Source organism: Lampetra fluviatilis, chromosome 43, assembly GCF_964198595.1.
Source record: "Lampetra fluviatilis chromosome 43, kcLamFluv1.1, whole genome shotgun sequence".
NCBI classification, from domain to species: domain Eukaryota; kingdom Metazoa; phylum Chordata; class Hyperoartia; order Petromyzontiformes; family Petromyzontidae; genus Lampetra; species Lampetra fluviatilis.
In genome coordinates, this window is record NC_136317.1 from 2,875,843 (window position 1) to 2,891,215 (window position 15,373).

The 15,373-nt window shown below is 46.3% G+C and overlaps 1 protein-coding gene across 1 annotated transcript in view; it reads right to left on the bottom strand.

Annotated features, from left to right (window-relative positions):
- LOC144947015 (serine/threonine-protein phosphatase 2A regulatory subunit B'' subunit beta-like) overlaps positions 1–5,808 on the bottom strand; it is an 85,487-nt gene extending 79,679 nt beyond the window's left edge. Inside the window, exons 1-3 of the mRNA XM_078876137.1 lie at positions 5,517–5,808; positions 2,392–2,833; positions 974–1,091 (exon numbers count right to left, since the gene is read on the bottom strand). Coding sequence (XP_078732263.1) covers positions 974–1,091; positions 2,392–2,630 — 357 coding nt within the window. The 5' untranslated portion in view covers positions 2,631–2,833; positions 5,517–5,808. The remainder of the gene's footprint in view (positions 1–973; positions 1,092–2,391; positions 2,834–5,516) is intronic.
- Positions 5,809–15,373: the final 9,565 nt, after the last annotated feature.

Sequence of the window (15,373 nt, forward strand, 5' to 3'; positions counted from 1 at the left end):
CCATGTAATTCTTTTTCACTTTTCGTTTTGTGTGCGTGTTGTGCGAGTGCGTGCCAGTGCGCACGTGGGCGTTGGATTTTGTGAAATATAAAATAAATAAACGATTCCACGGATTGTCACGATTCAGGGTCACGAATATATTTTTTTATGATAGTGCCTCTAGTGGCAGAAGGGGTGGCATCAACCTATTACATACAATACATAGAGAAAGTGTTAAACACGGATGTACACACGCATTTAAATGCATATATTGTGGATAAAAAATATATATCTTGATAATTTAATAAAAGTATTGTTCGGAAATTTCTCCCGCTACACTTTACCATTTTCGATACATTTCTGGAGTTAGGTTGTTAGAGCCTTTGACATTAACGGACTCTTAACCACGGTCCGTTGTGACGTAGGCAACTCACAGCGAGCCACAATTCTTAAATATACTGGTTGTGAAGGTACTTCTTTCCTTCGTGTTCTACGATTCATGTTATGATGTCTTAGTGCTTGTGTGTTCTGGCTGTTGACCTCCCCACAAGGTGATACTCATTTTTATCATCCCCAGAGGGATGTTTTGTGGCAACCGTCAACCACGATCTGTAACTTGCAACCTTCCAGTTGGGGGCTGCTCACTCTACAACTGAGCCAAAATCAGAATATTTATTTATACTGGAGTAATCCGATGAGCTATAAAGCCTTTTTTCACAGATTTCCAGTAGGGTCGGTCAGAACATTACAACAAAACAAAGAACAAAATGGGCGTGTAAAGTACAGGAAAGGAAAGCACTTTAAAAAATACACAAATAAAACTAAATTTTTTATGTTACCAGGTAAAACCCACTGAGTTAACAGCTTATTTTTCAGAAGCGACCTGGCCACAAATGATAGCTCAACAAAGTGGTTTATCATGTGTAATTATATTGCAAAGAATGGTTAAAGACGGACGCAAAGACAGAGGAGTCCACGCAGATTGTGGCCTTGCCTGCCTGCTTCCCAGCAGTCGTCGCGGGGTCCTGTGCGATCCCGAGAGCATGTGGGGGCTGCGTGGGCTTAAGGGGGCACCAGAGCCCAGCATGGAGTGAGCAGGCTGCTTTGGAGATCTGCAAGAGCAGCAACAACGCCGCCGTCAAACTGGCGAGAAGCATCGTCCGCAACCGCATAGAACACGGACGGGCCACATCTGGCCAACAACTTCACTTTGCACGGTCCACAGCCACACGAGGCAGAAGCCTCCCACTTCCAAACGGACCGCAAACGATACTGATGCGTCACTGCAAGCGTCTTGGCCACGCTAAGTACGCTCGCAGGAATGGAAGAATCTCCAGGCACACGTCGCAAATTGTTGGTACAACCTGAAAACACATCAGAGATCAATAATGCCACTTGTTTACCCAGGTTCCCGGTACGTTTTTGGAGTAGGGGGCAACGATTGCCGTCTTTCCAAATAAAGTAATTCGCGAGAGATTTTTCAAATTCTTCAAATCTTGGATCATAAGCTACAGAATGTCATTCAGCTTTGCCACTTTTCCTGCTTTCATGATTTATACATTGTCTTGTGAACACATTTTAATGCATATTCTTAGGTTTTTTCGGTAAAGTCACGTAGGTAAGAAATTTAAATTTATAAAAGTAAAATAAAAATAGAACTTTTATTTTTATTTAACTTTTATTAACTTTAATTTTTTACCTACGTGACTTTACCAACAAAACCTAAGAATATTAATCCTTGCAGTCACGAAAGCTTAACATCTAGAATTAATACATTTTAATGCGTTTGCTGGATTTAAATATGGCAAGCATGGCAAAATAACAATTGATATAAAATCGGAAAACTCTTCACTCATTACGTTCTTGGTGAGGAGCAAGTTCGCCTCAGTCAGCTCATTTTGCTTCTTAAGCCACGCAAGGCAGCAAGCATAAGTCATAACATACCCCCCCCCACTGATGGTTGGCAATAAACCAACATTTTAAATTTTCAGAGATGGAATAATCCAATAAAGCTTTAAACCAAATTTCATGATTTTTTTTTATGTAGTTATTGGTGACCAGGCTGAAAACTTAGCCAGGGTGCATAAGTCCGTTCCTCAAGGATTGCAGTTTCTTTTGATTTTCAATCCAACTGAGCTTTCAAACACTTAATCAGTGCTAAAAGAGGACTTTTTTGTTGACTGTTTTGATGTATGAACTCGGTGTAATCTATAAATTATGCTGGATTGTGGCCTTCAAGGACCAGTGTCACGCAATCCTGCCATCAACTGCCAACACTTGGGAACTCGATTTAATCACTGGCTGCCAAAACCCAGATTCAAATCCAGGATCTCAGCGGTGCCCGCTTAGCGCTCAGAAACAGCACCCGTCTCTTCAGCCACCCATCCATTTCAGCGTCGGCAGCAGCGGTACCTGGGCGAGGATGTCAGCGACGTTCGGCCGAAATCCGACGAGCTCCCGTTTGCACTCAGCATGGCAGCATCATCCTCCATGTTGCCGTCAAAGTCCGGAGAGCCCTCCTCCCCTCCCGTCGCGTCATCGTCAGAGTTTTGAATTTGATGAAGAAGCTCCTTCAGGGACCGCCGAACATCATCGCTGCTCAACCAGCGGGCGAACAGCTCGTTCACCTTCATCTTGAGCACCGGCTGCATGGTTGAGTTGTCAGGGTCAAGCCAGCAATGGTGATGGTGTTGTTGTTGTAATTGCGGCTGCGTCGCCGGTGCGGCCCGGACAGTCTCGATTGGGCACAGACAGTAGGCCCGGTGAATCAGCCAAGACTTCTCACTTTTCAATTAAAAATTATTGCTTGGCCTTGTCTTGTCCAGGGAGCCCAAGAAACAAGGCTACACTTGACCTACAGCAGGGAGATAGTGGTGATTGTGGGAAAGGAAACAGTGGTGGTGTTCAAGGTCACAGTTTCACATTCGCGTGAGCAATAAGGCACATATTCTTTGGTTCTTTCGGCAAAGTCACGTAGGTATAAAATAAAATAAATCACATTTTATTTTATACCTACGTGACTTTACCGAAAGAACCAAAGAGTATGGATCCCTGCAGTCACAAAAACTTCAAATCTAGATTCAATAAGGCACAATTCATTGTTTTCATTCACGTCCTATCTCCACCTTCAGAGGAAAAAAAAAATAATTGTACACAATAAAAGGAAGTTTCTTTAAAACACATTTAACGCTCACCTGTCCAGCCTCTCAACTATTCAGGCCGGCTTACGAGGGACTTGGGAGCTCTGGCTCTGTGCCTGCCGAGTTCTGGATTGAACACCGCGCCCAATTTGCGAAATATGCACGCATTATAAATGGTGTTCATTATTCATGCGATTTAAATAAATAACGATGCCCTTAATCCAAGAACTCCTCGCTGAAACACCAACATATTTTCAGGAGGGTTCTACATTGGGATGTTCGGCCAATTCCAATTCTGAGTGTTTCGATGGAAACCAAATGTAACTGTGCATTCCACAGCAGTAAAAAAATTAACCCGTAAAAACAAAGTTTTTCACTCTAAATCCTTTATATGCGTGGCGGCTAGAGTCCTCTCGTCCTCTGGCTTGTGATGGCTGCCACCTATGGGTCAGATGATTGTCTGCCAGCATTAAGCAATTGGTAATTAAATATTTTAAAAATTTCCCCTAAACAGTGTAAAATTTTGAAAAAAAAATTCACGAAAATTGTCACGCACAACGAGTCTGTGTGGAAAATGTCTGCTCGATTGGATCACGGAAAGTGTGTTAAAAAACGACCGAAAGATTTGCACAGTCGTAAGCAAGCAAGCAAGCACGCAAGCATGCAAGCAAGCAAGCGAACTTAATATAAAGGATTTAAAAAAGGACCAAGTTAGAGATTTCCTGGTGGAATGATCGTGGAGTGGCGTTTATCGGCCGTTACTAATTTACAGCCTTGGTTGGACCAAACGATTAAAGCTCCACTCTGGCTTGTTGTCGATCTTCCCATTAGACAATGCATGATCCAGGTCTCCTTTTGAAAAATAGTTTCACTGGGCCATCACCTGGCGAATGTAAAGTATTGTTTAACAAGTTGGCTTTCGCCACCAATACCATTCATTATATAGGTTCTTTTGGGTTAGATCGAGTAAATATGTGTCGTTAAACCCGCCACCACCCGACACAGCCAATTAGTAAGATTGTAAACGTTGTGTATTTGCTCTCCAACATACCAGTGTGTTGCACTAGTAATGAATTGGCATGTTCTGTTTACATTATAAACCTTACGAATTGGATGTCGGGTGGTGACGGGTTTAACGACGCATTACTGTATATATTCATAATCAACGTTTTTGGGTTAGATCGCGTTATTTATAAATGTGTCGTAACCCTCCACCACCCGACACGGCCAATCAGCATATTTACGCGATCTAAACAAAAAAAAAACCATGTATTATACTGCATGTCTTTATAGATTGTCTGTGGCAGTTGTGATGAATCTACGGGTCTATCTAATACTTATTTAATTTAAAGATAATCTAACATCATTCATGACCTATCCACTGCTGGATGAAGGCCTCCCCACGGTTCTGTTCAAGTTCAAGTATTAGGTATAGTCCTGTGAGCCATTCGGCTCTTCAATCGGGTGCAACCGCAGCAAACAAAAAACAAAAACATGTGATGCCCACGGGAGCCGATTCGATCTATCCGCTCCTTATTCGCGGTGGTCATCCTCTTGGGCACGATCACTCCTTTGGCTTCCGTCAATAATCAGTCTCGTCCATCGATCATCCTTCTCGTGATTGAAAACTGATTTCATGAAAGTTGCTGTTTGTGTTGTTTTCTGTCCTTCCACTGCACCTCCGATAAGCGCCGCTGGCTACGTACGGTGCGAAAGAAGTTAAACAATGTGCCCTTCCGACACCCACTGACTTAATGCGTTTTTCTTGAAATCAATGGTATCGCCAAACATACCTATCCATGCTTCTTTGCTATCTTTACAACTTTTGTTTGACGTGTATTTCAGTGTACACGTCCCGCTCCCAAAGTAATAGCACGAACGCACACCGATTGAAAACTTTCTTTTGCAAGCACATTGCTACGTAGCTTTTCATTCTCAATTAAATGTAGCTTTCAAAGAGCGCTCAGACCTCTTGCGCGTCTTGATTTGATCGATTTCATCTCGATCAGCCCTCAATAGTTAAGCCGAAATCGTAACCGTGCCTCAAGTTACCAAATACTTGCAAAATACGACATTTTCGCAAAGGAGAACAATGATATTTCGTTGCACATCGTAACGACTCATGGAAATAATCTCATTCCTGCTCGAAAGAGCGTAGGCCAGCGCTCACCGCCTTGACTACTGAAGGAAATTCCACATTCCCATGAAGGTGACAAGTCCATCCAAAACACACCCCTTCTCAACACATTTCCAGCTGAACACATTCGCAACTGCAAGCGATTACATTTGAAACATTCCATTGAAATGCAACTGCAATTTTGCATCTGTACTTTGAAGGTACAGCAGCAGATTGGAAGATTAAGACTTAAATAAGAGATTGAATGAGTGAGGCCTTACATCGACAGAACGGCGGGACCCTCCAGTCGCCTAAAATTCATACGGAGGAAGGAGACCCAAACCCGGCAGGAAGGCCAGGCAACTTGAGGGGTCCCCGCTAGATAGCGCAAGCTTCAAGCGTGAAAGTAATACATCCCCAAAGTGCTAACAGCGCAGAGTATTGAAGATCTTGCACGTGTTTAACAATGTTTAAAGTAGTTCGTTACCTTCGTTGGCCTTAAGGAAACGTTATTTCAAATAAAAGCCGTAACATTTTACAAACTTCAGGCGTTTGCGGCGGAATAAGCCAATGGGAGGGCGCCACGTCACGGTCGCTTTGGCAACAGCGCCGCGTTGTTCTTGCGTGATGACGTCAACGCGTTGCGTAGTGACGTCACTAATCACGTTGCCGGAAAGCCCGCCAAGGGGGCCGTGTTAAATTGCTAGATAGGATGAGCGTGCAAGGGTTGGTCATTGTTGAACTGTTAGACAAGATAAGCATGGAAAGCGTTCCTTTTAAATTGTTACAACAGATATCGTGTGCACATGTTGAATTGCTAGACAGGATAAGCAGTTGCTTGGCGTCCGTATGAAATTGTACACTTCGATAATAATTCAACACGTAGACCCATAGACTCACACAGAAACCCATAGACCCTCATAGAGACCCGCATACTCAGTGGCCTAAAATAAAATGTTTCGCTCCGGATGATCGCTACAAAGTGTGTGACCTGTGTTTTGATTTAGTGTGCTGATCTTAAAGGTGCATTGAAAAATTATAATACTCCTATTGATGCTCCAGCTGTTGTTGTGGAGTGGCTCATGCAGCCAGCTATGGCTGCAAGGTTTTGCTAGTACATGTTGTTTATGCCATTTATTGTGAAAATTCCGTCACAGTTCCTATGATTGCTTTTTCATTGCTTTCATGGCTTTATTTTGGTGATTTCGAAAAGTGTATTGGTTTAGCCGTGTTTGTGTTGTAGTACAGAGTTAGACTGATGGCCTTAATCTAAGTTGTCTTGTGGTTGTTGTTGTTTGACTTGCATCCCACTGGGATTTTTGCACACAGCGTTGGTGTACGGTGTTTTTTTCTGCAGTATTTTGCTGTCTTTTCTTGGATTTTCTGCTTGCACTCAGTCACATATTCACTTTAAGATGTTTTTTGTTTGTTGCGGTTGCACCCGATTCAAGAGCCGAATGGCTCACAGGGCTCTACCTAATAAATGAACTTGAACTTGAATACTTACATAGACCCACGGAGAGCCGTAGACTCACACAAAGACCGACAGATCCGATTCATTATCGCGCCTGGCTACGTACGGTGCGAAAGAAGTCCATGCAAACTCACCAAGAGACCCACAGACTCGCACAGATAACTCAAATAGTTAAATTTCCATCCCACCAGCGATTCCGAATACTTTATTAGGTTTTTCTGTTTTGCCTTTAGGGGCCGTCCATAAATGACGTCACGCGATTTTGGACGATTTTTGACCCCCCCCCTCGTCACATGGCGTCATAAAAAGTCAGACACCCCTAAAAATATGACGTCACAAAGCTCTACCCCCTCCCCCCCAAATATAAAACATGCTTCAAATCGCTTTAAACTATTGTCATTGTAGTGCGTATTTAATGTGGCGCTGCACTCTGATGTTGTAGGAGAAAACATTTTATTTAAAAGTGTATTTAATTAAGTAGAACGTGTTGTCTATATGTATTTAAAGTTGCGCATTTTGATGTGACGTCACGTTTCTCAACCCACCCCCCCTCCTCGTCACACATCGTCACAAATGTCTGACCCCCCCCCCCCCTAGGTGCGTGACGTCATTTATGGACGGCCCCTTAAGAGAAATTACTTAACAGGCAGATAGCGATTTAACGCCTCGCCCGACGATTAGCGTAGAGAAATCTTCGCGATGTGGTGCCTCGATTTCTATTCGCGACGCTGTATATCTTACATCGTTGAGTGTATAGCGACCTCTAGTGGCTGGACGGGCAACTTCAAGTTTCAAGTTCAAGTTTCATTTTATTAGGTATCGCCCTGTTGAGCCATGCGACTATTGAGTCTGGTGCAACCGCAACAAACTAAATATGAGAACATCTTAAAGCGACGACGCGCAACAGAAACATCCTGGATAAACCAGCAAATTTTCCAGAAAACACATTCCTGCGGAGGGAGCTGCGGAGGGAGCTGGTATGGCTGCAGAGTTTGGTAGTACATGTTGTTTACATCGTTTATTGTGAAAATTCGGTCACAGTTCTTATGATCAAATTGTAATTGCTGTGGCTTTACTTTACAACACAACGATGTGCTGAAATATTAACTAATTGCCACGTTTTGTAAACGTGAGAAACCTTACTAATTGGCGATCTAACCCAAGAAAAAAACCTTTATTGTGAATCTATATAAGGCGTTTGCTTCCAAAGTTGTCAGTAGATGTTAAACTCCAACGTGACGACGATGGGCCGAATGTAAAACAACGCGACTCGCAAATTGATTCGTTGATTGGAGGAAACTCAGAGCTCAAGAGCTCATCCCCCCCGCACTGTGAAAACTGAACACTGCGGCCGCTAAAAAAAATATGATATAATAGGCGACGTTTCGGGCAGCAACCCTTGTTCATAGCGAACAGCGATTTGAGTTGATTCTGCACCTAACCTCGTAAGCTCCAGAGAGTCGTGCGCGTGATGACACTGGGCACAGTGTTACGAGATCGGCATTTGAGACGAACATCTTAACATTCTCTACCGCTCGCTTTGGGGAAACGATCTGCTTGTGGATTGTTTTCTCTCCGTTTCATTATTACATTTTTGTCGAGTGTGTGTGTTTTTTTCTATTCTTAAATACCCCTACGGGGTTGTAAGCCGATTAACAATGCCTTGCCCCTGGCAGCTATGACATTTCAAGCCATGCATAATTGAGAGGTGGGTTAGGTGTGTGAGTGTGTGTGGAGGTAGCCGAGTGGGGTGGGTGGGGAGCGGTAGCGCACTGCTGCGCTACGAACCTGGCGACGCGAGTTCGATTCCCGCTCACGGCCTACTACCGGTGACGAATATCTGGGCCTCCCCTAGGTCGACTCAGCCTCAAATAAGTAATTGGTGTGGTGTGTAAAACATCGCCACTGGGGAGACAAAGGCGGTAGGGCGTGGTGCTGCTCGCTAACGGAACTTGACCCAACAGTCTGTTAAGGCTATTCGGGGGAATCTTTGTCTTTTTTTGTTGTTGAGTGTGAAACTGATTTTTTGTTAAAATACGTTGGTACATAAACCCCCTCCTTGCACCTCTGATTCGTCCTCGCTCTGAGTCTCTACGAGAGTCAGCGAATACTGCATAGCAGTGGCGTGCTGTCAATTTGCATCATAATCATCATCATCATTCTTCTTTTCCTAAGAGGGAACCCGTTGTTGCACTGAACGGAAAATAAAAGAGACAGCTGTTCATACTCAATTTCACAACCCTCCTGTACTAGGAGCACTAAAATTATGCAATAAAATTAATGCCAAGAATAAAATGTATCGCTGGGTTGTTGTTTAATTATATAGTGTCTCGGATTAAAGGAATATCCTGGCGACAGAACGACATTGATGAGGGTAAGCAAATGGAAAGTTAGAGCGATGTTTAAATGGACTGTCTTCTATATAACACTGGTCAACACACTTTTTCTGGCATAAGGTATTCCAACGGTTTAAAGGTAATTTTGGGGTGCTGATTCCAAATCTGGCATCAGTTTCTGTCTATCATATCAAATATTGCATTTTCAATCAAAACTGCAGAAGAAAAATATTAAATAAATGTGGATATCTACATAAAATGATATTATAAACACACTATCCTGAAAATACAGCACCATATTTTAACACTAAAGCAGTCACTGACTCGCAACAACTTGCAATCATAAGTGACAGAGTTAATTTCGGGTAAAATCAATGAAAACGGGGTATGCCGATAGCATAAAATGAGATGTGATAGAGCAAATCTGAGATCAGATTTGGAATCAGCACCCTGAAATTAGTCTAAAACAGCTGCAAAAGTCCAGGCCAGAAAAAAATGTTTTTTGTTGTTGTTGACCAGTGTTATCAGTTCCTACCTCTTCGTTACTCGCACGCCTCTACGAGTGTTGAATAAATAAACAAAACCTACCTCGGATGTACACGAGAGAATACGCGCACGCTGTCACCGACTGTGCCAATTTAATCACCGCTAATTGTTTATTTTCCAGGCATTGATGCGTAAAAAACCCCGACTCGTTGAGAGACAGCCCTGCCTCGGCGGGCATCGCCTGGCGCTGTTCCCAAATCACACAACATCCTGCTCATATCGCGAAGAGCTATCGTCAGCCAACCTCCCCGAGGCATTGCGAAGCGGATCCGTGGACCTCACAATTAGAATCAGGCCGGCTGCTACGTTCATCAAATGTCGGCGCCCTTCCACTAAAAGTCAGAGTTCGCGGTTCGCTACCTGCGCAGAAGACGCCACCACACGTTAGTCAACGAACGCAACACTCCATGATGTGTAACGTTTCGGGCAACGGCCCCTTCTTTAAATACACACAGAGTAAGTGACGATACGGACAATGGCTCACGATTATTCATAGCACAAAGAATGTCGCCGATTGTTCGTTGCTCTTGAAGCCACAGTCTCATGAATGAATGTGTTAAGTATTGTTGAACACCGAGGAAGCTTTCGCGACCACTAGTATCCATAGTGGAGGTTTTTGCGTGAGAAACGTCGTGTTCAAATTGTAAATGTTGTGGGGTCAATCGCCAACACAGCGATGTGCTGTACAGGTAACGAATTGGCATGTTTTCTTTAACGTGACAACCCTTACTAAATGGCTCTGTCGGGTGGTGGCGGGTTTAACGACATTTATATTTGCGCGATCTAAACCCCCCAAAAAAACACATGTACTGTGGGTTTTGAGTTCTGTTATTGTTAAATTGTGATCGTGCATCACTGCCATCGCAGCAGCAATCACAAGCCAATGTATATCTTATTCTAGATTTGAAGTTTTCGTGACTGCAATGATTCATACTCTTTGATTTTTTCGGTAAAGTCACGTAGGTAAAAATTTCAAATAAATTAAATCACGACGTTTCGGGCGCAACACAAGCGTCCTTCTTCAGGTGGGGAAACAACTTAGCGAAAGCACACCTCTTGAGTGTGTGGACACACTTAGCGAAAGCACACCTCTTAAGTGTGTGGGGCACACTTAAGCCCGAAACGTCGTGATTGAATTTATTTAAATTTTTTACCTACGTGACTTTACCTAAAAAAACAAAGAGTAATTTATACCTCGTGTGTGTGTTGAACTTATTTCGCACCGTACGTAGCCAACCGTGCTTATTCATCACACACCTGCGTCTGATATACAGTGCAGGTGTGTGATGAGTTGAGGACGCCAATTACCATGTTGGTTGACATGTACACGTTTGTAAATCGTGGTTTACATTGTTTGAAAGCAAGCACAGTGATAACAAATAACACGATATATGAAGCATGTACAGCCGCTTATGTCAATCCAGAGCTGGATGACGTCCTCCCCACAGCGTATCGGTCATACTTCACCGTGCCGGTGAGTTGCGGGTTGCTGGAGGCGATGGGGTTCAGAGCCAGTGCAGACATCACGAGCCACTGATGGTAGCCGTGGCTGGGAATAGAATTTAGGTCAGAAGAGTTTAAGAGCAGTGCGCTAATCACTGCACCATCCCTCTTCCTTTAAAATAAAATAATCTTGTAAGTATTCACCTTCAAAATCGTTTTTAGGTCAATTGACGGTTGTTGTTCAAACAAATTAAAGATGTCTGTAAAATGAAACTGGAGTGTTGCCTGAGAAACTCTCCAGGCGAGGAGATCACGCAAACGCCACCACCGCACACCACGGATAACCACGGATCCAAGTCTACCCTTGATACAGCAAATCTAGCTGTGACGGTCCCACCTGATGACGGAGACTTGTGTTGCCTCCGAAACGTCGTGATTTTTTATTTTATTATTATTTTATTTCTATTATTACTTTTATTAATTTAAATTTCATTTTTTACCTACGTGACTTTACCGAAAAAACTAAGAGAATGAATCCTTGCAGTCACGAAAGCTTCAAATCTAGAATTTATCAGAACCTACTTGCTGCACCTCCACCCACAGGCACCAAATTGGTTTCTCCTGCGGCTGCGTGTCTCGCTCGTGCCACAGCAGCCGCGTCTTTCTGAACTGAAGGTCCTGACACGTGTGGGCGAAACGTCGGGACATCGTGGGGAGCCGCGGTGGCTAGGAGATGTTAACTCCCTCGCCTGGTGTGCAGGAGGTCGTGGGCTCGATCCCGACCCTGACGCCTGCTGCTGTATATTCGGTGTTTGCGTGTCTCTCTCCCTATGGTCGCGTGGAATTTTCTCCAGGTCCATCCGGCTTTACGCTCCACATTTAGAAACATGCGTTTTAGAGTATTTGTTGGATTTAAAGTTCCACGTGATAAGCCACTTCGTTGAGCTATCATTTGTGGTAGAGAAGTTCCCGGTACGTGGAGCGAAACGTCGGGACATCGTGTTCAGCTCCTAGAGAAGTTCCCGGTACGTCGAGCGAAACGTCGGGACATCGTGTTCAGTGCCTGGAAGAAGCTCCCGACAACGTGGAGGCGAAACGTCGGGACATCGTGTTCAGTTCCTAGACAAGTTCCCGGTACGTGGAGCGAAACGTCGGGACATCGTGTTCAGTGCCTGGAAGAAGCTCCCGACAACGTGGGGGCGAAACGTCGGGACATCGTGTTCAGTTCCTAGAGAAGTTCCCGGTACGTGGAGCGAAACGTCGGGACATCGTGTTCGGTGCCTGGAAGCATCTCCCGACAACGTGGGGGCGATGTGGTTTGCGGATGCGACCCACATCGCCGTGTTCAAAGGCGCATCATCAACAACAACAACGACAACAACGCCGCGTAAATAAACACAAACCTCCCTTGCCACTTGTTTGTGTGGACGCGCGTGAAACTGGGCAGGCGGCGGCTTGCTGAGTCTCTAAGTAGCGCAATTCACGTAGCCGCTCAATTAGAGTAATTGGAGGCAGATGGCCCGCGGAGTTTCGCATTAAGCGCGGCGCTTAAACCTCCAACCCCCCCCCCCCGCCACCAGCTAACTCCATCAGGGATTCGCACTCTGCCCGGTGTCAAGAGACCCCGCGTTCTTCCCTCCAACCAGAGTAGGCGAATTAATTGCGGTATTTGGTGGTGGTGATGGTGGTTGTGGTGGTGATGGTGGTGGTGATGGTGGTGGCGGTGGTGGTGGCGATGGTGGTGGTGGTGATGGTGGTGGTGATGGTGGTGGTGATGGTGGTGGTGATGATGGTGATGATGGTGATGATGGTGGTGGTGATGATGGTGGTGATGGTGGTGGTGATGATGGTGATGGTGGTGATGGTGGTGATGGTGGTGGCGGTGGTGGTGGCGATGGTGGTGGTGGTGATGGTGGTGGTGATGGTGGTGATGGTGGTGGTGGTGGTGGTGATGATGGTGATGATGGTGATGATGGTGGTGGTGATGATGGTGGTGATGGTGGTGATGATGGTGGTGGTGGTGATGGTGGTGATGGTGGTGGTGGTGATGGTGGTGATGGTGGTGGTGATGATGGTGGTGATGATGGTGGTGATGGTGGTGGTGATGGTGGTGATGGTGGTGGTGATGGTGGTGATGGTGGTGGTGGTGATGATGGTGGTGATGGTGGTGATGGTGATAATGGTGGTGATGGTGGTAGTGATGGTGGTGGTGATGGTGGTGATGGTGATGATGGTGGTGATGGTGGTGATGGTGGTGATGGTGGTGATGGTGGTGGTGGTGATGATGGTGGTGATGGTGGTGGTGATGGTGGTGATAATGGTGGTGGTGATGGCGGTGGTGGTGATGGTGGTGGTGGTGATGGTCGTGGTGGTGGTGGTGATGATGGTGGTGATGATGGTGATGGTGATGATGGTGGTGATGATGGTGGTGATGGTGGTGGTGATGATTGTGATGATGGTGATGATGGTGGTGATGCTGCTTCTGCAGCGCTGGAAGTGGTGAGCAAACACAGATCGCCAAACTGAGTTGAACGCGTTCGTCAATAAACACCGTGGCATTAAAATGAAGAAAAAGAACAAGTGGACACTTAGGCGCCGTTTCGGGCAACGACCCTCCTTCACAGCGCATGCGATGCCCCCACAGAGACGTAGACCTCCAAATGAGGTTTAGCCGTGCAGAAAAGAAAGCGTCTTTAACGTGTTCGCGAAACGTGCATCGTCACGCGGGGAAATAAATCTGGGTGAAACCCTGATGACAATGTGCGGCCCTATGTCAATCCCATAACCAGTGCACCCCCCCAACCTACCCCCCTCCACCCCGAGTGGGTTCTATGGTATTCTCTTCCTGTGCACGCTGGCAGTGCGTACAGCCGATACAATGTCGAGGTCCGCTGCTTGGCACGACGAGAGGGCTTCAGCAGTGTGCTCGGTGGCAGATGACGGGGAGCTCTGCATGCTGATATGAGCTACCCGTCGGAGGCCGTCGGACTGCGAGAAGGGCTGCGTGCAGAACGAGAGAGAGCGAGAGAGTGAGCGAGAGAGTGAGCGGGAGAGTGAGCGGGAGAGTGAGCGGGAGAGAGTGCGAGAGAGTGAGCGAGAGAGAGTGCGAGAGAGTGAGCGAGAGAGAGTGCGAGAGAGAGTGCGAGAGAGTGAGCGGGAGAGTGAGCGAGAGAGTGAGCGAGAGAGTGAGCGAGAGAGTGACCGAGAGAGTGAGCGAGAGAGTGAGCGAGTGAGAGAGCGAGCGAGAGAGCGAGCGAGAGAGTGAGCGAGAGAGTGAGCGAGAGGTGGGGGTTTACATAAAGCAAAGTTATAATAAAAACATTTTTACGAAATAATGAACGAAACAAAGTGCCGAATACGCCGAGCATCTTCTTGTTTCCACTGATCGTAAAAAAAGAGAGAGATCGAGAGGGTGCGCGGCGTAGCACTGTTCCTCATCCTCCGTTGCAAGAGCGCAGGCCACAGTGGGCTTACTGCGTGGTGCAAAGTGTAAGTGGGTGGGGTCTGCCTTGTTGTAAGCATCGGAGGAAATGTGCCCACGTTTTGTTGTGTTTACGAGATGGGCAGCGATCTCTCCCTCTGGGCGGTCCTGTCCTATACCCACCGAACACGGCACCACCACCATCATCATCATCTTCCTGTTCTTCATCTCACCAACCGCACTCTTCATCAGCGATCCTTACCATCCCCTTCCCCGGCAACGCTCTCTCTTTAATAGGCTTAACGCAGATCCGATTGGCGTGGGGCTTCTTGTCTTGTCACACACACGCACGCACGCACACTCTCGCTCACACTCAGAATGAGCAATCTCAGGTCTGCGGGCAAATCACTCGCCGCGCGCTCTCTCCCTCTCTCTCTGTTCCAGCGAGTATTGTAATCACTCTTAAAGTACCGGCAAGATTTGTCCATGTGTCCGTGTGCGTGTGTCTGTCTGCGTGTGTCTGTGTGCGTGTGTCTGTGTGCGCGTGTCCTTGTGCGTGTGTCTGTGTGCGCGTGTCCTTGTGCGTGTGTCTGTGTGCGTGTGTCTGTGTGCGTGTGTCTGTGTGCGCGTGTCCTTGTGCGTGTGTCTGTGTGCGTGTGTCTGTGTGCGTGTGTCTGTGTGTGTGTCGGGGAGTGATAGTGTAGCGGTTAGCGCTACGAAACCCGGCGACCCGAGTTCGATCCCCGCTCACGGCCACCAACACCGGTGACGATTATCTGAACCGGTCCTGGGCCTCCCCTAGGTCGACTCAGCCTCAAATGAGTATTTGGTGCCGTGGGTAAATTTCGCCAGTGGGGAGACAAAGGCGGTCGGGCGAGGTGTTGGCCGCCCACCCCCCTCGTGTGCCGTGCCGGCCTT